This window comes from Trachemys scripta, chromosome 15 (assembly GCF_013100865.1).
Source record: "Trachemys scripta elegans isolate TJP31775 chromosome 15, CAS_Tse_1.0, whole genome shotgun sequence".
NCBI lineage: Eukaryota > Metazoa > Chordata > Testudines > Emydidae > Trachemys > Trachemys scripta.
The window spans coordinates 10,882,930-10,909,262 of record NC_048312.1 but is presented as its reverse complement, the minus strand read 5'-3'; the positions used below and the strand labels follow the sequence as shown (position 1 = coordinate 10,909,262).

At 42.2% G+C, this 26,333-nt stretch overlaps 2 protein-coding genes across 2 annotated transcripts in view; one reads left to right on the top strand and one right to left on the bottom strand.

The window, feature by feature from the left end:
* The window catches only part of GLT1D1 (glycosyltransferase 1 domain containing 1), an 86,774-nt gene extending 73,318 nt beyond the window's left edge, over positions 1–13,456 (bottom strand). The window contains exons 1-2 of the mRNA XM_034791044.1: positions 13,189–13,456; positions 2,366–2,514 (exon numbers count right to left, since the gene is read on the bottom strand). Of these exons, the coding sequence (XP_034646935.1) occupies positions 2,366–2,514; positions 13,189–13,256 (217 nt within the window). The 5' untranslated portion in view covers positions 13,257–13,456. The remainder of the gene's footprint in view (positions 1–2,365; positions 2,515–13,188) is intronic.
* Positions 13,457–18,481: 5,025 nt separating this feature from the next.
* The window catches only part of SLC15A4 (solute carrier family 15 member 4), a 56,079-nt gene continuing 48,227 nt past the window's right edge, over positions 18,482–26,333 (top strand). The window contains exon 1 of the mRNA XM_034791274.1: positions 18,482–19,192. Within this exon, the coding sequence (XP_034647165.1) occupies positions 18,593–19,192 (600 nt within the window). The 5' untranslated portion in view covers positions 18,482–18,592. The remainder of the gene's footprint in view (positions 19,193–26,333) is intronic.

Sequence of the window (26,333 nt, the reverse complement as noted above, 5' to 3'; positions counted from 1 at the left end):
AACTGGGACTTGCACCAGTATAAGGGTAGGGTGTCAAAGTTTACACAGGACAACTACATCTGCGTCTCTACATTGATGCTAAAGCCTTAATGTGAACATGGCCTAAGATTACTTAGAGGGGAAAAATTGTGATAAAAATGAGATTCCATTCTAATAGCATTTGTTTATTTGGAACCAGATGATTTTTAGTACATAGCAAGTTACCAAAAAACTAATCAACATAGCAGACAGAGGATATTATCCTCGATTCTTTAAGAATTACAAGAGCACTGAAAACAATTAAGTGGTCACTTTTAAACTTCATTAAGCTACAAATAACAACCTGATTGCTGCTAATTACAACACACATGCTTTTAAATTCCAGATAAATGAGATTACACTTTGGCAGAACAAACAAGTCTTAGCAACACTGGAAGAGAAGGATGCAGTTATCAGATCTGTCATCTAGGCTACTGATTTTGTGGGTTTCACACGGAATTGTGAAGTTCTATAGGTCAGGGTAGAGGAACCTTTACCAACTGTCTATTGCCTGGTGTTTGTAGCTATCGATTATTAGCCCTTTGGGGTAGAGGTCTGTAATTTTGTCTCTAAAGCACCATTGTGCTTCATAATTGATAACCCATAATATTGTACATTTAAAGATGCTTTAAAGAGAACCGCAAAGGGACGATGATGTGGTTCCCCTCCCCTCCCGCCCCTGCAAAAGGGCTCTTATTTTCTCCTTTTTTTTACCTTTGGATGATAGTGATGTCAATGTTTCAGCAGATGGCACTCTTTCCTCTGAACATTAGACCGACGTACAAACATGGCTTGGGAGCAACATGCTTCTGAAGACACCATCTTGAGGAGGAGAGATAACTAAGGCCCTGACTACTCATCGTTGTTAATATTTTACTATAGAACCCCATCCTGCAGCCCTTTCTCATGTAAGTTATGGTTACAGGATCAGGATCAAAATATTCACATATGGCACTATGCTGGTAAATGTTTTTCAATTATTACAAGTTTTTATTATTATGAAATATACAGGGACTAGATGTTACTGTTAACATGCCAATTACTAAATTTCTGAAATCAATTACTGCATCTCCTCCACATTCTGTTTTTTCCCCCCTTCAAACACTCAGTAATCTCTTCTAGATTTGTCAGTTCAATCATCCTGGTAATCATATTACTGTGCTTTTTTTTTTTTTTTGTGGATTTCCATTTTATTTTTCAATATAATTCTGTTTGCTATTCCAGCTGTTTCTAGGAACAGTGGGATTGTGATGTATTTAGATTAGTACGATTTTCTCTAAGTACTTAGCATGAACTGAACTTGGCTTCCATCAAAATCAGTATTGGAGTAGAGAGAGGCCAACCACTGAGCACTTTTGAAAATCCAACCTTATGTTCACTCCTCTACCTAAAATAGCATGTAAGATCAGTCTTAACCCCTTTCATCAGCCTTTGCTGTAACCATTTTGTCTTGTCACAGAATAAAAATCACAATACACAGATTAACAGAGATTATTATTTATTTGTATTCCAGAGTTCCCAGTCTAAATAGGGTTCCATTGTGATACACTGTACAAATGCATACTAACAGTAATAAATTAAGCTTTGAAACTCTTAGTACCAGAAAGATGGAGACTTTGGGGCCCTGAAAACTAATGTTATTTCCTAGTCTGTTGAAAGTAATCAATTATCTACATGTTTCAGAGTATTTGACCCAAGGTGTAGACTTGGATGATCTGAAAATGAGCTCAAGAATGGGACTACATTTGCAATTTCAGCTGCTGACACTGTCTGTAATTCTGGAAGCCAGTGTTGCTAGCATGTCATTAATGGCAGACTAAAATTCTGTTCTACTTGGCCAGTTATAATAGAAGATTTTATTATTTGTCAGCTAACATGCTGTCTCCTGCAGTTTAGCTGGCATGACTGACAACTCAAAGTTATTTCATGTCTAGAAAACATGATTCATTTTTCAACAGAAAATCAAATTAGCCTCTCTCCTTTCTTCTGTTTGACCTTTGCTATACTTAGCCAAGCTATTATCATCCTCTGAAAGAGCACATTTGTTGAAAGTATCTTAATGTTACTGTAATGCTTTTATCTTACTGTAGTAAAAGTATTTAAATTATAAAACACATTGTGCCCTTTAAAAGTGCAGTTACTTAGTTCTCTCTGCTCTGGATCAAGTCTCCCACAGAGAAACATTTTCAATGTTTATTAACATTTGTTGAAATGGATAAACAGAATAACTACATTATATATGGGTTTATGCACATTTTCCATTTGTAGCTATTTGTATTCATTCCTGCTTTCTTTCCGTCTCTTTCTTTTAAGGGTTATTTTTACTGCTAAATTGAAAGAGGATTACCTTGCAGAAGTCTGCCTCCTTTATAAAGATGAATAGCCAGAGCTGCTTCAAACTTCTCTGCAGAGATTAGATTTGCTATTTCAGATGGGTTCTCGTAGCCAAAAGCATCCTTAAGACTGCATATGTGACCCACAGCTTCTAGATGATCCCTTCATCACAAAAACAATAGAACAAATGAAAGATGATGAATATTAATATGCTGCAGACTTGCCATTATGTTAAATAGCTTAATAAAAACATATTTTGCTTAAAAACTTTTATCCCCTAGATTCACCTTCCTTATGCAACCTGGGTTGGAAAATACTCTCTCATGAAAGCCCCTTTCTGAGATCTCTATGTTCTTCTGATTTTTATTCAATAGGGTGTGTGCTGCCAGCAATAGGATCTGCATCCCCTCACATGGCGCAGTCTTCCATGGTCCTGAGAACCGTCAGGTCCCTTTGAAATCAATGAAAGTTGAAAACATTCAGCACATTGCAGGATCTGGCTCTATGAACCTGATCCAATGTCCTTCAAATCACCGGAAAGACTCCCTTTGATTGCAGTATGTGTTGGATCAGGCCCTCAGTGGACTGAATCAAGGGGGCCTTGTGAAAGAAAATATAAAAGCATCCAGTTAATTAATCCCATTAAAATAACTACCAAACCATCAGAACCGGAAAAAAAAAAAGTGCAACATAAAACTTTGTTCAGTCCAAAAGGATTTTAGGTTCAAGCAGAGGACTAAAAATTGTATTCCCCAGCCTCCTGCTAACACACCATTTGACCTTGGACTTCATTTCTCTTTGCTTCAGTTTACTCGTCTGTAAAATGGGGTTAGTTCTCTATAATTGAGCCATTTATTTAAGAAATTGTTATTTAACACGTTTTCATGAACATACCCAGTGTTAACACAACTGAGATTTTAAAATATCAAAACAATATTTTTTATTGTTGGCTTTCAAGATAATGATATACATTTTGCACAACATAATCTAACAATATTCTTCACATTAAAGCCCTGATACAAAGACAGTTAAAGTCAATGGAAAAACTTCCACTGATTACAATGGGTTTTGGATCAGCAATCTACTTACTACCAGTGAGATTTTACATCCCCCTACTGAAACTGAGATCAATTGACAATTGTGCCATTGTCATTAGCCAGTGCAGGAACATGCCTATATTTTGATAGAAACTTGCATATTGTGTCAGCAAAATGTATATAAAATAACGTCAAATATGAAGTGTTTACATTTCCAGCATCATAAAAAGAACACTACATTTTTGTGGTCATTAGATATTGCTCCAGTTGGTTCATTTCTCATCCACATATTAATTATTCTGGCGTTAAAATCCGTGAATTCAATAGCTTCTTGAATATTATTCTTTTTCCTTTCTCTGTCGCTTCACAGCCTCCCAAAGAATGTAATTATCTGTCCTGGGGAAGTTAGTCATCAGTGCAGAAATTGCTGCTAAAAATGCTATAAAACGTCTTGAGGCCCTGGAAAGACTATTAGCACTATAACAGACAGAGCCTTATTGGCACAACATATGGTACTATATTTCTCCATTATACTGAATAGGAATTCATTTTACTTTGGATTTCACCATTTGAAATAAAACTAATAAATTAGAGTGAGCATTAATAAATAATAAAATACAGCCAGATTGCAAGGCCTTCATTCACAGTGTTGAGCAATTATTCACATGAGCAGTCCCATGTACTTCAATTGGGCTATTTATGCAAGTATCTGTTTACCAATGTATGGGGTTCAAAATTTGGCCCAAATTAAATAATAATGAACCGCAAACCTCACAGCTGTAGAAATGCATTCTCTCAGGCAAGCAATCGGGATGCTCATGCAAACATTTCACAAGTTCTCATGTGCTCATTAACTTGTCTAAAATAATTTTTTTCCTTTCAGAATTCCAATTAGCATACATCACTATCGTGTACAAGCAATATGTTTGCATGTTACAGTTAATTTGAAAATAACTCCCTAACACCACACTCCAAGGACTTCAGAACCCAAGAAACTCAGCTAGAAATTCTGAGCTGACGCAATCTTGTCTAACTACAAGAGGTGATCATATTTCCTTTTGTCTTCAGTTACCACAGCTCCAAATCACGTCGCTATTTTTTATCATTTCAGAAATCATGGTGCAAACAAATACTCCAAAGTAATTTGGTTCACTCATGAAACTGTTCCTGGGTGTTGTTCATGCTGAGGGACCCAGATGCAACATACTAAAGCCCTGACACTCATAGACTTTAAGGTCAGAAGAGACCATTATGATCATCTAGTCTGAACTCCTGCACATCGCAGGCCACAGAATCTCACCCATTCACTCCTGTAACAACCCCCTAACCTATGTCTGAGTTACTGAAGTCCTCAAATCGTGGTTTAAAGACCTCAAGGTGCAGAGAATCCTCCAGCAAGTGACCTGTGCCCCACACTGCAGAGGAAGGCAAAAAACCTCCAGGGCCTCTGCCAATCTGCCCTGGAGGAAAATTCCTTCCTGACCCCAAATATGGCAATCAGCTAAACCCTGAGCATGTGGGCAAGACTCACCAGCCAGACACCCAGGAAAGAATTCTCTGTAGTAACTCAGATCCCACCCCATCTAACATCCCATCACAGGTCATTGGGCATATTTACCGCTAATAATCAAAGATCAATTAATTGCCAAAATTAGGCTATCCTAACACTTTCCTATTTTCTGTGTATATGTGGGACTTTATGGTGTTATCACTGGTGTTTAGTGCAATTAAAAAAGCTCGGTCTAATCTACCCTATAGGGTTGCTATGTGGCCAGGTTCATCCCTTTTTCAAGGTAGCTGTCCCTTGAAATCTGTACGGGTGCTCAGTACACACTACCATCTGTCCAATGTTATGGGCTCAGGATCATCCTGGATGTCCTGGGGGGTTTTTTGTACCTCAGAGGTGGCAACCCCACCTCCCAGGCAAGATTGAACCATGATTTAATCACGTCAAGAAACCGTGACTGGTTCCCTAATACTTTACTTTTTGTAGTGTAGAAGTAGGATTTATTTGACTTGCCTTTCCCATGAGTGCCAAGCAGTGTGTGTGTCGTAAAGAGCAACACTCAAACCAAATGAGGAAGGTGTCGAAAGGAGAGATCTTGGCCCTGAACCAAGCTGATGGCTACCCAGATGACAAATTTGCCTACTCCAGCTCTAGCTGTTACATATGGAGACAGTGGGATCAATGGCAAAACCTGCCAACAGCGCTGATCCTGCCAGACACAAATCAAAGTGGAACAATGGTGGTCTCAATGGTAAATGGATGGGGAGACTTCCTTGCAGTGTTCTAAAGATGGATATTTATGAAGGACTCTCTTACGGAAGCAGAGCCTTGAGTTGCCACTATTGAGATCCTGGATATGTCTAGAGGCAGGATAAAAAGCTGGACTCACTCTATGACTGGTTGTTCAGGGGCACGTAAAAGATATTATACAATTTAGGAAGTTAAAATGAATACTTTGAAAATTCTTTACAATCCCTAATCCGGAAAACATTTATACACATGTCATTGAGTTCAATGTGACTACTCACTCTCATGCTTCAGGTTAAGCATATGCATAAATATTTATGAGATCAGGATGTTACATTGGATTTATCTAAAGTATTGGAATTTACAGAGTGCAATTTTCTTCCTCCATGAGAGGCTCGTTTTCGCTCAGGGAATGAAGAGTACAACTTCCTGTACACTTGAACACACATCACCACTTCAAGGAGGATGGGGAGAGGATGCTTTGGAGACTATTTTACAAGGTTTTTATTTTGTTCTGTTTTGAAAGCTCAGCTGTCTGTGAAGTCACAGATGGCCCTGAATCAGGCCCAGGCATATCTACACTACTGATATATTTTGTTTTCTCTTCTGATAAAAATTGTGTATTTAAATTGTTTTGCCAATTCATAAACAAACACTTTTGGAATAAAAATAAATGTGTTCTCTGCTCTCTGTAAAGCGAACACACGTGACAGTGTGTGACAGCCTTGGAAGAAATACTGAATTTTGAGGTAGTGTTTTCTCTACTGTTTCCTTGTAGATTGTGGGTAAATTTCCAAAGGAACATCTTCGTTACTGACATTCTTTACTTCAGGCCAGATTTTGCCATCCTTACTTATGCTGAGTAGCACATTACTCCACAAACGGCCCAACTGAATTCAGTGCTACAACTTGTGGGGTGACGTGCTTCTAAACTGGAGTTTGGGTCTCAGAATCTGGCAGTTTTATTGGAGAGTCAAATCAGAGGAACTGTGAATTGTCTACTACTCAGGCTGAAAGAGATCATTTGTTATGGTCCAGTTGGATAATAACTTGGAGGCACAGCTTCAGCTGCACCACTTACAGACTCCCGAATTAAATAACCCAGGATTTAGAGAAACACTGAACTCTGGATTCACTTTATTGGATTTTGTTCTCTGTCTGTGGGCTTCAGTTATTCATTTTTTCTCATCTAGTATTTTTGGTAATAAAATTTGGATGCTGGTTATTGAACATAGTTCTGGGCGTCCGGGACTCCAGTATTCCAGCTTTGGCTCAGCCACTGATTTACTGTTTGGCTCTAAGTAAATCCCTTCACTCTTGTATGGACCCAATTCTTCTCCTTATAATTCTAAGGTGAACTTCAGGTACTCAGCACATCTCAAAATCAAGCTGTACGTCTCAGCTTCTTAATCTCTGGGAGAGGGAGAATATGCACCCACCACACTCACATAAGTGTTGTGAAAAGGCAAAGCAAGAGAAGTCTTTAATGCTGTGGCACACTGTAGTATAGATCTATACTGTTTGTTAGTAATACTGCTGCTAATATAAAATTAAAAGGTGCAGTTCCTTTCTGATTTTGTATGCCCTATTCACACTTTAATGAAGGACTTCCATAGGAATGCAATTTTTGTCTAACATGGCTACAAAAACCCAGGTGATGTTTTATGATCTGTTTCATACATTCTTTCCTACTCTTATTGATTACTCCGGGGGGGGGGAATTTTGTGCCACTGCACATGCACAGAATTTATGCCCCCTGCAGATTTTTTTTGCTTCCCCGCAAAAAAATGACTTTCTGATGGGGAAGCCACGGGAAGCCACAAGAGCGGTTACGTGCATGTCCACTCCCCCCCCCACCCCCGGCAGAGAGGTAAATCACTGTGGGGCAGGGGGTAGAACTGGGAAAGACCCATCTTGTGGCTCCTACCCTGCACTGGACTCAGCTTCTCGTCCCGGCTGGGGAGGATGGGACTTCCTCTGCATGGCATCTGGGGCTGGGTCAGACCAACCCCCAGATTTCTCCCCCAGCTGCAGGAATCCCTGCAAATTCCTCCCCCCCATCCGCTTCCTGCACCCATTGCTCCTAAGCTGCAGGAGGAGGGATCCCTGTACAGGGAGCTGCTCCCCCATCCGCCCAACCTTCATGAATCCAGACCCCCTCATATCTAGACCCTCCCACTGAGTTCCACTCCCCCTGCACCTGGATCACCCTGACGAGCCACCCGCATCCAGATCCCCACCCCACTGAGCCCCAATCAGCTGCACCTGGATCCCCGCCCCACCCCCCCAGCATCTGGACCACCCACACCCAGAACCCCCCCCCCACCGAGCTCTGTTCCCCCACACCCAGACCCCCGCCAAGCCTCAACCACCTTCACCTGCAAAGTCCCATTACTGTTGCACCCAGAACCCTCCAACAATCACCTGTGCATCTACACCTTCCCCCACACACACCTGTATCCCCCCACACTAAGACCCTTCACACTTGGAGCCTGCCTGCCCACACCTGGTGTACCTGGTACAGAGGGGCAGGGCCCTGGGGTGTTTCTGGGGCAGGCCGGTCCTTGCGTTGTGTCAGGGTTGGGTGCAGCCTCACTGCTGAGTCCCTGTCTGGGGGGAGGGGAGAGATGCACAGTGATCTCCCACCTCTGTGCAGCCAGTGGCCTGTGCTCCCCAATGCTGTGCTGGAGTCTCCAAATTTATTTGATAAATAACATTTGCAGAATTTTTATTTTTTTTTTAAGCACAGAATGCCCTCAGGAGCATATTGATTGCTGCTTCTGGTTTGTCCCACCTAGCAATCTGAAAAAATGCAACACTGACACCCCCACCTGATTCCAGAGTTCATGGTTCTTCATGCACTACAAGTTTGTTTTGTGGTTCCAAACTGATTGGGATTCCAAGGTTTCCTGTGAGTTAAAATAATCCCTAGTTCTTACATGCTGTAGCTTGCAACACCTGTGTTGTTTTGCACTATATCCGCTCCTCTTCTTCGCTCCCCACCTCCAAAAAAACCAACTTTCTTTTATATTCTCATTTTGAATGGGGTTGTATTGTTCAATAAGTTATGGGGATAGAGTGACTGCTGTCCAGGAACTTCTTTTTCGGTGTTTGTACAGTGTCTAACACAACCAGCTCCTGGTCTAGGATTAGGACTACCTAGGTGTTACAGTCATACAATTCAATAATCATGCCCCTTTTGAATACATTTCATACTACTACATTGATTCTCTTCCACAAACCTCTGTCAGCAGCTGATTTCCAAAGCTATATTAGCTGTTGCTGAGGGTAGAGGGCCTAAGCTTAAACCTACTGAAGTAAATGAAATAATTTCTACGTCAGCTGGTGTTTGGATCAGGTCTGTAGTTCCTGAGCCTCAGAGGTAGTGACCAACCACAATTCCCACTAAAGTCTACGGAAGCTGTAGGTATTTAAATTACAACTTTGAGATGTTTTCACTGTGAAACCAAATCCGTCCTCCTCTAACCTTTTTCGGTTTGAAATTGCCTTGATCAGTGAACTTTGTTCCTCTCCCTTACAAAAAGAATGAGACACCTTTATTTGCACACTACACACTATTCTTGTGACTGTAACAAACTTTAAAAATGGCCAGCACTCTACAATTACTCCTGTACACCCTCAACCATTCACTTAATTTACTCCTACTTATTTAATCAACATCAATTTTTCTTTAATTTCTCCCTGCCTCGGACATCTCTTTCCAAACAGCATGGGTGGAAGGAATTAACATAGATGATTTGTGTCGGCTTGAAAGGAGTGCACCCCAACGGATACAGGACTAGCTTTGGATCACATCCATTGTGGAGTTGAACTATCAAAACAGCAATTGTGAGGGGCAATTACTCTGCTTCTCGGGCCCGAAGTCAGCAGTTTTCTCTCTAGAAGTAGAACTGAACCCAATGAAGTTTCACTCTGTTTGTCAACAGGTTCAGCTGTGTAAATCCTGTTGGAATGCAGCACTCATCACCTGCTGGGACTGTAAATGTTGGAATCCGAGGCCTCAGGAGTGGAGGATGAATGAGGAATACCTGCCTTCTGCAGGTTTCAAAAAGGTAGCCATGTTAGTCTGTATCAGCAAAAACAATGAGGAGTCCTTGTGGCACCTTAGAGACTAACAAATTTATTTGGGCATAAGCTTTTGTGGGCTATAACCCACTACACCTATGGGAAGCAAACACAGATATGAACACAGTTTGCCAATGCAACTGCAGGGAGGTAAGAGATCCCTACGCTGCTATCTAATATGAAGAGAAGGGGATTTTTTGACATGCACACCCTCTTCTGTAGTAGTAGTACCACCAGATAGGAAGTGCAAGGAAAAAATAGAGGGGAAAAAAACCACAATGCTCAATGCTAAATTGATTAACATCTAATCTGCATTGTAGCATGCATGCACAGACACCCAATATTCTAATCTATCTCCAAGGCAGCTAACATTTCTACAGGCTTTATATGTATTAACATATGGTGCCCTTGAACTGGGGATCATTTGATTACTCAGGTTATTTGTAAATTGATATGCTAAATTTCAACAAGCAATTATTAGCCTGTACATTATTTTTGTGGGTTTTATGCTCTTGTGAATGTGATTGTTTTCCTGGGGATTTACACAATTTCAAATAGGAAACTGTAACAAGGTCTCCCTCTCAAAAATATCTACATAGTCACAAAAACTTCATTTAAGTCTTCATAAGTCAACCCCTCAAAAGTTTCAATGTCTGTTCCCCCTTGTACAACAGGTAATAAAAGGTGAGTAGAAAATTCCAAAGGGGGGGGTAGAATAACTAATTTCTTTTCCCTTCCTAACACCCCCCCCTTTTTGATCCCTCTTCGAGGGTTTAAAGAATGACAGTCTGAGCAGAGACGGGCATGAGTAGGTTTTCATGCAGATTAAGGATGAAATGTTAAGGAGGCCAAACATAATTGATGTCTTTATCACCTTTATTATGGAGCTGTTTTTATTGAAAAAAGAGCCAGATCGTCAGTTGCTTGAAATCAGCTATGCCAATTTACACCAGCTAAGAATCTGTCCCAAAGGTTTACAGACAAATTAGACTCTGGTATCTTTGTCACTAGGAAATTTAAGAGTTTAAATTCAGAAGATGAAAATATTGTGTGAAGAGATAAAGCAGTTATATAAACAAACTAGTATCACAAACTTAGCATACTCAGTGATCTCAAGCCATAAAATTAACCTACATTAGCAGCTGTCCCATTTAGGAACAAGTTAAGTGTTTTAATTTTTTAACCAATCCAATGCTTGCTGCAAGTCGACATATAAAAAGGTTTGAGTAAATAAACCAGTATGCGCACACACGGATGTGATCAAAGCAAGCTGTACATTTCCTTGAGCATATAAAATCTTCTACATATTTAAGCACAGTGCTGCAAAGACTTATGTGCTTAACTTTATGAACTGGGATTCTCACAGTGTCTAAAGTTAAAGCGTATGAGGCTCTGGGCCTTTTATATAAAAAGGCTATTTAAATAATAGCTACAATAATTAAAGTAACTGTTCTTACCTGCAGTGCCAATGTAAGATTGTTTAAGCTGAACAACTGACAGCTAACGCTACTAAACAGGAAAATAGATTTCTAGCTAATATTGCTTACACATTATCCAAATCGGATTTGTTTTTGTGGGGTCCTTTACACCACTGCTATGAATAGTGTTTATAATAACTGAGATGAGACATTCGGATTCTGTTGGGCATTGATTCTCCAACTTCCTGAGCACTGGAACCTTCAGTGTAGGTTAAACACCTCTATCAGATTTACAAGTTGTACCTGAAATGAGATCCCCTTCAATCTCTCCTTTCTGAGGTCTTGTCTAGCTAAGAAAGTTGCACCAATCTAACTTCAGGTGTTAATTTAAATCAATACACCTCTACCCCGATATAACGCTGTTTTGGGGAGCCAAAAAAAATCTTACAGTTTAAAAGATGATTCAAGTTATACCAGTGCAGCTATTGCAGATAAACAAGCCCTGAGCTGTTACAAGATTTTTCCAAGGCTGGAGCTAATATTTGGAAGGCTAGCTAAAATCAGAGTAATTTATAAGGCCGAAAAATAATCCTACATAGGAAAGATGAGGGTAGAATATTTTCTGGGAATTGTTTTTGTTGTTTTATCTGCTCCCAATTACCTATCATTTTGATATAACTGAATGCTTTCCATCAGTAAAAAAGCAAACACTGAAATGGAAAGGTTTCAGAGTAGCAGCCGTGTTAGTCTGTAATCACAAAAAGAACAGGAGTACCTGTGGCACCTTAGAGACTAACAAATTTATTTGAGCATAAGCTTTCATGGGCTACAGCCCACTTCATCGGATGCATAGAATGGAACACACAGAAAGAAGATATTTATACAGAGAACGTGAAAAGGTGGGAGTAGCCATACAAACTGTAAGAAGCCAATCAATTGAGATGAGCTATCATCAGCAGGAGAGAGAAAAAAACCTTTGAAGTGATAATCGAGATGACCCATAGAAGGTGTAAGGGTATTTTAACATAAGGAAATAGATTCAATTAGTGTAATGACCCAACTATTCCCAGTCTCTATAAATAAATGGACACAAATCTGACATCAGGAATCATAACATTCAAAAACCAGTGGGAGAACACTTCAATCTCTCTAACCACTCAGTGACAGAGCTGAAGGTGGCAATTTTGCAACAAAAAAACTTCAAAAACAGACTCCAAAGAGAGACTGCTGAACTTGAATTAATATGCCATTTAGATACAATTAACTTAGGTTTGAACAGAGACTGGGAATGGTTGGGTCGTTATTGGGAATTTCTCAGGGCCTGAAAGAAGCCCTGATAGGAAAATACATTATGTTGCACCCACTCTTCACCTGGCTGTCCCTATGGAAGTGGACTCAGTGTGTGTGTGTGGGGAGGGGGGTTAATATTACACACAAAGGAATTCACCCACTCACCCACTTAGAAATAGAAAAAAAAATAGAAATTAATGGAGATATCCCATCTCCTAGAACTGGAAGGGACCTTGAAAGGTCATTGAGTCCAGCCCCCTGCCTTCACTAGCAGGACCAAGTACTGATTTTGCCCCAAATCCCCAAGTGGCCCCCTCAAGGATTGAACTCCCAACCCCGGGTTTAGCAGGCCAATGATCAAACCACTGAGTTATCCCTCCCTCCACTTCTTTTGGAATGGGAGAGAGAAAGAGAGACAGCGTGCTTTCTTGCCCATGTGGATAAAAGGGAGGCCAGTCCAGGCACAAGGGAGATGACAGCTCTCCCTAGTCCCTGTGGATGAAGAAACAGGCATCGGGAGCACCCCCCGTTTTTCCTATGTAAGGAGGAAAGGCAGACGTGGGAAAATCCTCCTTAAGAATGGGGAAGGCAAATCCCAGGGCGTCCCCCCAGGCCCCAGCCCCTGTGAACGGGGGAGGGGGCAGCGGGGAGAGGCAGGTCCAGGGGAGCCCCTGGCCCCTGTGAACGGGGGAGGGGGCAGCGGGGAGAGGCAGGTCTAGGGGAGTCCCCCGGGAACAGAGCCGGCACTTACTGTATCCTGCCCGCGGTGGTAGCGTTCCCCGTCTGGGCTCGGAGACAGGCCAGCAGGAGCAGCCTCATCGCGGCGCGGCGCGGCCCGTCCCACCGGGCCCGGCGGTAGCTACGGGCAGCTCCCAAGCAGGGCCAGGGCAGGGAGCCTCCTTGGGGCCGCTGCCATCGCTCCGTAGCCGGCACCCGAGGCAGCGTTACCGGCCTGCAGCTGCTGCCTGCGGTCCGGTCCCACAACGGCACCCCGGCCGCAGGAGCCCGGAATTAGAGTTCCGCCTCCCCCGGGGCGGGACAGAGAGACCCTCCCTCCTGCTCCTTACGGCGGAGGGCGGGGAGGGGACAGACACTCCCTAGCCACGGACACCAGTGACAGATGCACACAGGGGCTCCAGCCCTAAATGTGGGGCCAAGCCCTGTTCTGAATGGATCGGGCCCACCCAGGAGAGAGATAGAGAGAGAGAGACCTGGGGGTGGGGGGCTGACTCTTCTTTAAGCTTCCCAACACTGATCTAGCCTGTCAGGCCAGTAAAATCAGAGAGAGAGAGACTCCCCGCCCCTGCAGATCCAGGTCTCACAAAGCCAGACTGTTTCTTCACTTGCACCACTTTTACACTGGTGACTTGAATTGACTTACTCCTGATTGACACCACTCAAAGGCCCTGTCCACACTAGAAAGTTGTACCTCTTTAACTATGCCAGCATAGTCAAAGTGGTACAACCTGCCCTAGTTTGGACCCGGCTATATTAGTATAAAGGGTTGGGGGCTGTTATACACATCCGAATTCTATACCAGTATAAGTACACCACACTTGGAAGGCTTTGCAGGTATAGATATATGGGCATACCATATTGGCAAAGTACTCCTTATATGGATCCAGTTTATAATGGCAAAAGTGGCATAGTTTATTCCAGTCCCCCTTGCGTGAAACTGTGTTTACACTAAGGAATTTTGCTAGCACACCTATGTTAGTCACAACTCAAACCTCATCACACCTCTGACCGACATACATATGCCAACAAAAGTTTGCAATATAGACCTGACCTAAGTTACCTTTATACTGATATAACTGCTAGGGCCTTTACTGGTATAATTATGTCGGTTTTAAAAAAAGTCACACCCCTTACCTGATCTACCAGTAAAGTTTGTATGACCTTAGTGAGATTAGAATTAGAACCTGAGAGAGAAACATATACTTTCTTCCTCACACATGCACACAACTGACAGACACACACCCATCCTCACTGCATACACATTACTGGAGCCAAAACTTTCCCAATATTAGAAGCATTCAGATCTGGGAGTTTTATTTAAGCCTAGCACAAATCAGCATACCCACGCTAACTGTGTATGCATACACAGTTACAGGGCTGCCCAATGTGAATTAGGGAGATTAAAATTGAGGCTCCCTCCAAACAAGTGAAATGTGGCAAATTGGCACCTATTAACAAAGAAATGGCCGCTTAGGAATATTTCATCAAACTGAGGGGTGATTTTAACGGCTACATGTTTTTCTTTTTCCCCCATTGTTCTGTTTTGTATGTGCAAAGAAACCAATCATTTGTCAAACAACAGCCCACATAAATACATACCTTACTATGCTCTGGAATAATATTTCTGTTGTATGTATTTGCATTTTTTCATATAGTAATTGGATGTGAATGTGTTATCCATCAAGATGAAAACCAAATAAAAAAATTAGTAGATCCAAACTTTCCCAACATTAGGAGCATTCAGATCTGGGATTTTGGTTTGAGCCCATCATAAGTGTAAAAACTGCACCTTTCTTTCAGAAATATTTTCCACAGAATAAATTTTTGAACCTTAGGGGAGGACTTAGGATTTGTCTTCACTTCTGCACTGCAGTGACGCCGATATCTGGTGAAGACACACTACATTGCACTCTCCAATCGACATAATTACTCCACCTCAATGAGAGGTGAAAGCTATGTCAGCTGGAGAGTGTCTCCCACCGACATAGTGAGGAATAGACACTGCTTTGAGTTGATGTAATTTACATTGCTCAGATGGGTGGTTTTTTCACATTCCTGAACGACATAAGTTACATTGACATAAGCAGAAGTGTAAACAACCCTTTAGAAATCCTGGCCAAAATTATTATACCTCTCAAGAACTAAGGCTTAGTAAGCCCTGTTTTGTAGAAGTTTTATCTGATTTAAATCTGAATATTCATCTTCAACAAATTTGTCATACGTGGAGGAAAAGTAAATTCCTTGTTTCCTAGAATGTAGAAATCTTCACACGGGGGAAATAGAGTCCCAGTTAGAGAGATGGAATCTTGAAGCTTGCCTTAGCCCCGCTGTGCCGCCGACCAGGAGCTGCCCGAGGTAAACACCGCCCGGCCGGAGCTCGCACCCCTCATCCCCTCCCGCACCCCAACTCCTACCCCAGCCCTGACCCCCCTCCTGCACACAAATCCGCTCCCAGAGCTTGCACCCCCTCCCACATCCCAACCTCCAGCCCCAGCCCACAGCCCGGTCCCCTTTCCCACACTCCAACCTCCTGCCCCAGCTCTGAGCCCCCTCCCGCACTCAAATTCCCTCCCATAGTCCGCCCCCTGTGCCCCAGCCTGGTGAAAGTGAGTGAGAGTGGGGGAGATCAAGTGACGGAGGGAGGGGGGATGGAGTGAGCGGGGCAGGGCCTGGGTGGTTGGGTATGTGTGATTAGACAGTTGGAAATACTACTCCTAATTCAACAGTAAGGGAGCAAGGAAGGAAAAACAATTCTCCATCCATTTATCCTGTGTTGATTAAACTTTCCTGGAAAGACCTCATAGCCTTTTCAGACAGGTCTCCCCTGCTTTGAAAAACTCACACCTACATCCTTCATAAAATGTTGACTTTCCATGGAAAAAGCATTATTCTTATGCAACACCCACTGGCATAAGAGCTGACTGGGTGGTACATCCATCTTGGATATATCCTCATGCAGGAGTTTTAAATGTACTGTAGCTAAAAATGTTCTTGTTTGGAGAAAAATGAAAAATTTCTCTGGTGAAGCCACTATATTTCATAGACTGTAAATTCAGTAGATTCAGCTGCTTTTGAATTTCAGTGGGACTGTCATAACTACTTATTTCTCAGTACTGAAGAGACAATAACATTGTTATAATGTGCCTCTCTAATATTAAATATGACTATTTCAGTGTTGCAAGATGTTTTTAACAGTTGGTGGATGGGCCAATATAAAACGTCAGCTCGCTGCTGCTAAGATAATTTGTGCAGGGACTAGAATGTGATGTCTGTGTATATTAAAGTGTGCCCTAATGCAAAGTAATGTTATCTACTTGATAGTCTCTGGGCAATGCTATTAGAAACCTTAGACGATGTAATCACACTAGTTGCATAGTATACAAAATTAGGTAAGTCATATAAACCTAAAGTATTGATCAGTTCCTGTTAAATTATTGGTAACTTTACAACAATAATTTACAAACATGAGATCCTTCATCCACATTTGGTTATATGAACTTTGCTGCACTTTGTCATTAAGTTTAAACATTAAAGTGAGCAAATATATTTAATGAGTCACTTCCACGGGGTCAGTATGTTATTTACAAAGGCCCTTCTTTAAAGATAAGTGCATTTTTTACTGGGACCAGCTGTTTAATTAGTAACACTTAGCTATACTCCTTTACTGACAATTATAAAATCTTGATTTGCAACCAGATGCCTGGGTGTGGTGGTATATTGTCAGTCTGCCTTTTTTATTGAAAACAGGAAGAGTGCAATATCTCTTCCATTTTGTTCAGAGCAAACATTTTACCTTAGGGCCTGATCCTACAACACATACTTCTGAGCATAGTGTTTGCCTTTGTGACTAGTCCCAATGAAGTATTAAATGCCCTTATTCATGATAAATTGCACTTAATCGCAAAATTAGGCCAATTAACTTCAACTGCTAATTAGCATAAGCGAAGATGGCAAAAGGGGAACTTTAAGGCCCTGAACTCGCAAACACTGACACGCATGGTTAATTTTACTGCCTGAGTAGTCCCACTGAAGTCAAGGCCTTAATTTCTTCAGGTGATCGGTGACACATAGTAAAACTCAAATACAGTGGGAAGAAAAAAATAAAAGGCAAGTCTAAACTATGCTTCCTAATCACTTATCTTTCACATCTTACACAACAGCACCAAATACTAAATATAAATATTAATAATTTTGAAGGTGTGTCAATTGATCAGTTTATAATATCAGTGTGATGCAAAAGCATTACATAAACAATGAGACAGTTTACACTGAGAATTCCATTTTTTCCAAGATAATTTTTTCCGGTCATTCCTGTTTTCTTTTTTCTGACTATGAACTGCAGCAAGAGCAAAAATCACATTTTCATAGTAATATTTTATTGTTGTTATTATACAAGCAATTTTTTAAATTCAATGTTGAAATCAGAAAAGGAGAAGATTAACTGGTCCATCTATTTCAAACTATGAAGACAGGATCTGTTTCAGGCTATGACCATTTAAAGAAGTGAAAATGAAAAAAATTATCAGTGAGGTTATTCAATGTAAGAGGAACATACTTTAAAATGTAGTCCAGAATTAGTCTCCATGTACCATGATGATGGCAGCAGCATAAGAACCTAAAAAGAATAGAAACGATGTGGGTTTTCCTGGAAATCAGTGAGAGGCAGCAGGGTATTTCACTGTTTATGGCCAAAGAGTGCATAAAATCATGATCCTTTTCTGTTATACCATCCCCCCTCGATCCCCTTGTCCCATTCTTTGTTGTTATCCCTTTTTTGTTGAGCGTTGAATTACCACATAAGGTCCTGAATCTATCATTTCATCTTTTAATAAAGTGTTGTACACACTTGTTGGACTGTATAAATACAATAAAATTAGAGTGTGTAATATATAATAATATGCAGTCTATAGAATAATATGCCAAAACACAATCACAAGACAGAGGTTCCTGGTCCTCTAAAGACAATGCAGGCCCAAAAGCATCAGGCCCATTTCAGGGACTCAGGTGGGTGGAAAGTAACTATTGTGTGGCCCCATCATTGCAGCACCTGGAGTCTGAATTTACCCCACAGAGAAGCCACCCAGGGCTCACAGTCCCCCTGCAATAGCTCCCACCAGTGAGCCAGGCGCGCAGCCACGCCCCACGCAGCCACGTCACTCCGCCCCCTGGGCGGGACCTGGCTAGGGGCAGCCCCCGCTCAACACCTGCGCGCGGAACCCGGAAGCGCCATTGAGGAAGTGACAGCTGACGCAGCCAATCAGCGCGTATAGCAGGGGCCAGGCGGGCGGGGCTGGAGCCCTAGGCTGGAGAGCCGAGGAGGGCGGGCAGGAGAAGTTTCTTTGCCGGGGGAGCGTTGGCTGAGGGGCTCCGGCGGTCGGGGAGGGGGCTCGGCGTTGGCGCCTCTCACAGGCCGCCCCATGGAGGGGACCCGCGGGGCCGATCCCGGGGAGCGGAGCCCCCTGCTGGGGGGCGGCAGCGGCAGGTGGCGGGGCCGGGGTCCGCCCGGCGGCCCTAGCTCCTTCCAGGGCCGGCGCCTGGCCTGCGCCGCCGTGCTGCTGGCCGAGCTGCTGGAGCGGGTGGCCTTCTACGGCATCACCTCCAACCTGGTGCTTTTCCTCAACGGGCCCCCCTACAGCTGGGAGGGCGCCCAGGCCAGCCAGGCCCTGCTGATCTTCATGGGCATCACCTACCTGGTCTCGCCCTTCGGCGGCTGGCTGGCCGACGCCCTGCTGGGCAAATTCGGCACCATCCTGCTCAGCCTGGCGCTCTACCTGCTGGGCATGCTGGCCTTCCCGGCCCTGGCCGCCCCGGGCCCCCGGCAGGCCCTCTGCGGGAAGATCTCTCTGGCCAGCATCGAGAACTGCTCCTCCCCCGAGGCTGCCAACGCCACCCTCGCCCCCTGCTCCCAAGCGGGAGCCACCCGCTACTGCTCCGTCGCCGTCTTCGCCGGCTTGGCCCTGGTGGGCTTGAGCGTGGGCTCCGTCAAAGCCAACATCACGCCCTTTGGGGCCGACCAGGTGAAGTATCGCCCGGCCGCCGCCGCCTCGCCCGGGTGTCGGATACAGGGGTGTGGGAGGGGACTGGCCCTTTGGGCCTGGGGGAATGGGCAACCCGCCTATAGAGTCAGACACTTCAAGGCTAGGAGAGGGACCAGTTGATCATCTAGTCCAGTGGCTCTCAAACTTTTTTTTACTGGTGACCCCTTTCACATCCCAAGTCTCTGAGTGTGACCCCACCCTTATAAATTAGAAACACCTTTTTTATATATTTAACACCATTATAAATGCTGGAGGCAAAGTGGGATATGGGGTGGAGGTTGACCGCTCGTGACCTTCCATGTTATAACCTTGTGACCCCCTAAGGGGTCCCGACCCCCACTTTGAGAACCCCTGATCTAGTCTGTCCCTCTGTCGAACACTGCACACAGAACTTCACTTTTTAACTTGTAGCAACTATGTTAATCCAATGTAGGGTCTTTATGGCCCTTGTGGCTGTGGTGGCTAATTTTGCCAATGCAGCTGTTTTCTTGACTATCCAGATCAGGTTTTCCATATCTCCAAGCAGCATTACTCTTGTATAAATGTGGTAAGGGACCCAGTGTTGTGGGGTCCATCTGTGCCAGCATTATTCCCCTCATGGTCCAGAAGTACCTGACATAAGGGAATTGTATTTGTTTTATGGGTGTTTCACTTGAATTGTGTGGGTCCCCTCGGGATTAGCTCTGTATAATCCCCATGATGGTTGCTTGTTTAATATTGTGTCAAAGTGGAACCTGGCAGGTGAAAGAGCTGCTGTAAACACAGTAAATTCATTAACAGCAGTGTCTTTCATGCAGATGTACATCCTGTCAACACAGTAACTCTCCATGAAGTATTTGACAGACAGTACAACATAATCTAACTTTGCATAGCATATTGCATACTGTTTGTATAGCCCTCTTCGGCTGGGGCTAATAATAATACAAAGCACTACTATTGCACACTCCAGTTAGAGATGTAAAATTATTTTACAAAGAATAGCAATATTATTCCCACTTCATGGATTCAGAGTAGCAGCCGTGTTAGTCTGTATCCGCAAAAAGAACAGGAGTACTTGTGGCACCTTAGAGACTAACAAATTTATTAGAGCATAAGCTTTCGGATGCATCCGAAGAAGTGGGCTGTAGTCCACGAAAGCTTATGCTCTAATAAATTTGTTAGTCTCTAAGGTGCCACAAGTACTTCATGGATTGTGAATCTCAGGTGTAAAGAGAATGTGACTTGACTCAGTAAACAGTTTTAGTTAGTGGCATAGCAGAGAGTAGAACTGATTTCTTAACTCCTTGTCCTGTGTTCCTTCACTGGACAATGGAGTTCTGGTCTCTGTGGCTATTACAGAATTTTTCATAAGAAGAGGGGATTATCACATCTGTGCCAAAAGTCCCTCCCTTCTCCCCATCTGGAATGTTGTGCAGTTTATTGTATGTAGCTTGGCTCTGCCCTTCATTGGCATATAACTTGGGAAGCTCTTTGGGACTTTTCTGGGTGAAAGGTGTTATGTAAATACTAAAAGTGTTGCGTAAACATTGTCATAGCCCAGAATTGAACATCCCCAGTGTATGGGTTGTGTCAAAGCAAGTAGAACTCCCTTGGGAGCCCATCAAGTTAAGTAGCTTCAATATGAATTTTTCTTGTACTGCATTTTTCAAACTGTCTGTCCCCAAAACACTTTCTGAAGGTAAATATAACAGATGAATAATGGCAGATGCAGAGTAAAAAAAAAAAAGAAGCTATCATCACTAAAAGTGTAGCTGCTTTTTTTTTTTTTTTTTTTTTTTTAAAGGCTTTTCCCACTGGTGTTCAATCAAAAACATCTATGTCTTGCAGGTTTTTCGCAGTGATTTATTAGTACTGTAGTCTGAAGCAAAGGTAATCTTCTCTTCTGCTGCTTAATAATCAGTAACCTTCCAGTAAAGGTGTGGATTTTTCCCATTCTCTGTTTTTCTAGCTTATCATTTGTTACGTATATTACAACATACTATTTACCTTGTTCTGTAGTTTTGAGCTCTTTAGGTGGTTCTCCCTACCTAGGAATTTCCCAAAAAGCAGGGTAGATGGATATGTATTGTTTGGAATAAAATCTGTTTTTGATGTGATGCTAGAATCAACTTTGGAGACAACTGTGCACTATAAAGGTTTTGTTGTCAAGGTCTGCTGACAAGTTTAATTTTTTAAGGAGAGAAAAGAGTAACTTGATGAAATATTTAGACCCGTATTGTATGCTTTAATTCTCATAAGTTGATTTCCAAATGTTGTTTGCAAATACATTTTATTATCGGCCTTAAAAATTACTGTAAGTATTTCAGTATTAGCTTGGTAGCTGGAGGATCCAAATTAGTTTTTGGGGGGTGTAAAGAATGGCAGACCTTCAAAATAGAGTAGGACTCATGCAAAATATGATACTAAACAGTTTAAAAATCCTTTAAAGACACACAAATGCATTCTCCAAAGTTAGGAGAAAGGAGCGTAATTATCAGTGTTTTTCTGTTAAGTACACATTTAGAGGTATTTACAGATATTTTACAAGTGGCTGTTTAGTACAGAACAGTTTTTGCCAGTCAGTTTAGCACCCACAATTGCTGTAAATTTAACTATTGAATTTTGCTTATTCATAGATTCTATGGTTGGATGAAAAAAGAACAGGAGTACTTGTGGCACCTTAGAGACTAACAAATTTATTAGAGCATAAGCTTTCGTGGACTACAGCCTTCGGATGCATATAGAGTGGAATAAATATTGAGGAGATATATATATACACACACCCATACAGAGAGCATGAACAGGTGGGAGTTGTCTTACCAACTCTGAGAGGCCAATTAAGTAAGAGGGGGAAAAAAAACTTTTGAAGTGAAACTATCACTTCAAAAGGTTTTTTTCCCTCTTACTTAATTGGCCTCTCAGAGTTGGTAAGACCACTCCCGTGTGTGTGTGTGTGTGTGTGTGTCCGTCCTCAATATTTATTCCACTCTATATGCATCCGAAGAAGTGGGCTGTAGTCCATGAAAGCTTATGCTCTAATAAATTTGTTAGTCTCTAAGGTGCCACAAGTACTCCTGTTCTTTTTGCGGATACAGACTAACACGGTTGCTACTCTGAAGGTTGGATGAGACCATTGTGATTATCTAGTCTGACTTCCTGTATAACACAGGCCATAAACTTCCCTAAAACAATTAATAGAGCATATCTTTTAGAAAAATGTCCAATCTTGATTTAAAAATTGTGTGTCATGGAGAATCCACCATGACCCTTGGTAAATTGTTCCAATGGTTAATAGCTCTCACTATTAATAATTTATGCCTTATTCCCAGTCTTATTCCCAAATTCCAGCCATTGGAATGTGTTATAACTTTCTTGCTAGAGTGAAGAGCTCATTATTATTATATATTTGTTCCTTGTGTAAATACTTAATAGTACTTTGCAAGACTTGTTTTTGTAAATGGTTTGGCATGATGCAATATATTGTCCTAAGACTGAGACTGGTGGGTCTCAGAATAGTGTTTATAAACATGTGATTTAACATGACACTTTCCAGTTCCCCTTTTGAGTGTGCGTACATTGCAGTTACTTCCTGTTTTGCTGGGCAAGGGTTGATGATTTAGGCCCTTTCTGCATTTGGGAAACTTTTTCTAAAGCTTTTTCACTGTTGCTAAAGCTAGTTCAGCTCCATCAGTATAAACAGCATTGGCAGTGATGGACATGTATTGTCATCTACCACCATTGTTTTAATCACCAGGACAATCAGACTTCCTTGGAAAAGATCTGCTTAAACGGGTGCTTAGAAGGGCTGGCTCATCTGTACTGAGAAATTTGACAGGCATATATAGTGGTTAAATCTGATGGCAGCTAATGGCCTAGCAGAAGTCTTGCAGTTTGGTAACACTGATGCAACTAAAGCTAGTGTAAACATATCTTTAAGTGAATAATTTAAGGCATGGAGTTCAAATCCGTGATGCCCTAAAATTGACAGAGGGTTTAAAAAAAAAAAAAAAAAAATCTGCACAGGCAAGTTAAATACAGATGTGATCATAAACGGGACAAAGCCTAACAGCAAACTTTCCAAATTTCACTGTACAGGTATGAAATTATGGAGCTGAACTGATATTGGATAAACTTGTTTTCTGAGATCTCATCAGTATATTCTCAAACAGTAGTGTGTCTCCAGTAATGAATGGAAAGGTGTAAGAACAGCTTCATAATCTTGTAGGGGTGAATTTGACTACTGAACCGTCCTCCATCACTCATTCCTTCTGTAGGCTGGGGACAAAGAGGAACATTTTAAGTGTTTAGTCCTTGCTGTCCTGTATGGCCACTCATCTGTCTTGCTGTGCTGAGAGCTTTTTTTTGCCAACCTGCAGCACCTGTCTATCAGTGCTAGGAAATATTCTGTGTGCCAAATAGCCTCTGTACAGCCCTTTACTCAGCTAGTAAGTGAACACTGACAGTGTTAATATTTTGGAAACAAACACATTTTTCAGTCTGTTTTTGTAAGTGACTACAGGAGGAAGCTGAGCTGGGTATCATGACTTGGGAATGAGTAACTAGAAGGACTGAGATACATTGGAACTTAGAAATGTCAGGGACCCCGGAATCATTAGCAGTTGATGTTGGGATCAGATTTCATTTAATTCTTGTGCTAGCTGGTACCAAATAAAAATTCTGTTTGTGCGGAATTCAGTTCCTGCATAATCATCTGATCTACAGTTTTGTATGTGAACATAAAGTGTCAGTGTCTGATTAAGAAGCATGCAGCTTCATAACCATTAAGATAAATGTTGTTTTGGGAGAGAGCTCACTGATTTATTTCACAGTGTACCTGTAGAAGGCACAAGATGAGGTATTTTGCCTGGGATTACTTCAAGACTCCTAACCACAGAGAACTGGGGCATTACTTTATTTAACAAAGCAAAACAACTAGATGCTGGAGAAAGCAATAGTCTGCATGAGAAGTGCTGATTCTACTCTTCCAACTGTTTCCTATGGATCTGCAGGCATGCTACTTTGGTCTGGTCTGTTGTCTCACTGGATTTCAAGATGCCAGGGTCTGGCCTGGTCAATATTTTGATGATGGATCTCTAAAGAAAACACTGGTGCAGCAAGATCTAATTCAGCAAGTGGCCATCTGCCCTCTAATTTATTGTTTTAAGGGCAGCTGTTCTGCTATAGTTACTGTCTGACAGATGAGACTTAAAACAGCGGACCTCATCTAATGTGGAAATTAAAGATCTGATGATTCTTCTCTTCCAGTCTGTCTACTTTGCCTACCTAAAATTTTGTCATAGTTGCAATGGCTAAGGCATTAGCTTCCTACCCTGAACTGTTTTATAGTGTTGCAGCGCACTGTTAAACAGCTAGGATGTTCATCCTCAGCAGTGGCTGCATTTAATTGATTTAAGTGATTCCTATGTCTAGATTGGTGGAAATATAGTTGATGAAGCACTTTAGGATTTTTGAGGATGAAAGATGTAAATGCACATTTCGGACAATAATCAAATCTAAGTAAAATATTGTATGTTTGAAAACATGGTCTGGGAGGCCTTTCCTGTTGTTGTTTCAATGAGTGCTTCTCTCTTTTATATTGACCCCTTATTTAAAACTTGACTCCGTGGTGCTTTACAGCTCTGTATAAATTATGCCTACTATCTTATGAAAGAGGTACTATCCCCATTTTATAACCGGAGAGGTGGGTTAAGTGACTTTTCCCAGGAACCCACAACTCTGGAGAACTGGGCCTGGAAATCAGGCAATGGGAGTTCTTGGCTCCCAGGCAATGTTCAGACCTTTAGTGCACACCCTTCCAGTTCAGCAAAATAGGTGAAAACCTGTCCAGCAGCAGCTCATCCTCTGGAAAACTGGGGCTGTTCATGAACTCACTTTCAGAAGAGGCAATAGTGTGTACAGAGTGTTCTAAGTGTTTGCATTAGCTATTTGCTTCTGTTCAGCAGAGTCAGTGTTACCTTGGAAGCCAATATATTTGAAGTTATTGGTCTGTATTAGGAAGCCGAGGGATTGAGCCATTGAGTTGCTCTGGTATTAGCTGTATTAGTAAGGATGTTTTAGCCAAAATCTGTAGAAACTAGAAAGATGACCTTATCTTATCTCCAAGAGGCCAGGTGAGCATTGGACAGCCAGCTGTCCAAGTGTCAGCCACATTTAGAACAGGGCATCAAGCAGTGGCTCGTTTGCCTGTTTGTTCTGGAAGAAGGGAGTCTCTAATAGCAGAAGTGGTGTAAAGTCTTTGTGCAGAAGAGCTGTTCAGTAGATTTGGAGGGGAGGGAGTCTCTCACTAAAACATCTAGAGAGTGGCAAGAAGTTTGGAGTTTGCCAAATCAGCAGAGTTGACATGTAGGTAATTTTTATAGAAATAAATTTAGGTAAGGACCTGTAAGTATTAGAAATTTAGTTTTCCTGCACGTGTTGCTTCCCCTTCTGTAAAATGTCTGGATGATTTTAACTTTATTCTCTTGGAAATAAACAGTTTCCCTATGGCCTTTTTTGAGGTGGAGCTGGCCATGATAGATTAATTTGTTTTACTGAAATATTCAAGCGAACTAAGTAGTTGTCACACTCCACCTTGTGGCTTTTGAATTCCTTGGACTTGGCACAGATGAAAGAAGGTGGTACGCTGAAGTAGCAACACTTTATTGTGAATGCTCACAACTAAAAACATCTTGCATTTTTATACTGAATCTGTTATTGCTGATCAGTTACTTTTATTGGACAGTTTTATTGGTACATGGTTATTTTGCTGTAATAGAATCATAGAAGTCTAGGGCTGGAAGGGACCTCAATAGGTCATCTAATCCAGTCCCCTGCACTCCAGGCAAGACTATGTAATAACTAGACCAGTGGTTTTCAGACTGGGGTATGTGTACTCCTATGGGGTTGTGAGCTCTCGTTAGGGGGTACACGAGAAAAATCCTGTAATGGCGTCAATGCATTTTATTTAGTGCAGAGGTTTTCAAATGGTGGGGTGTGCCTCCCCGGGGGGGGGGGAAGAGGGGAGGCTGGAGGAACATTCAGGGAGGCAAGCAGCAACACCAGGCGGCTCAGGAGAGCCCCGCGTGGTAGAGCTCGCGACTTCCATCCCCGACTCACCTCAGTGGGCCGCTCAGCCTGTCTG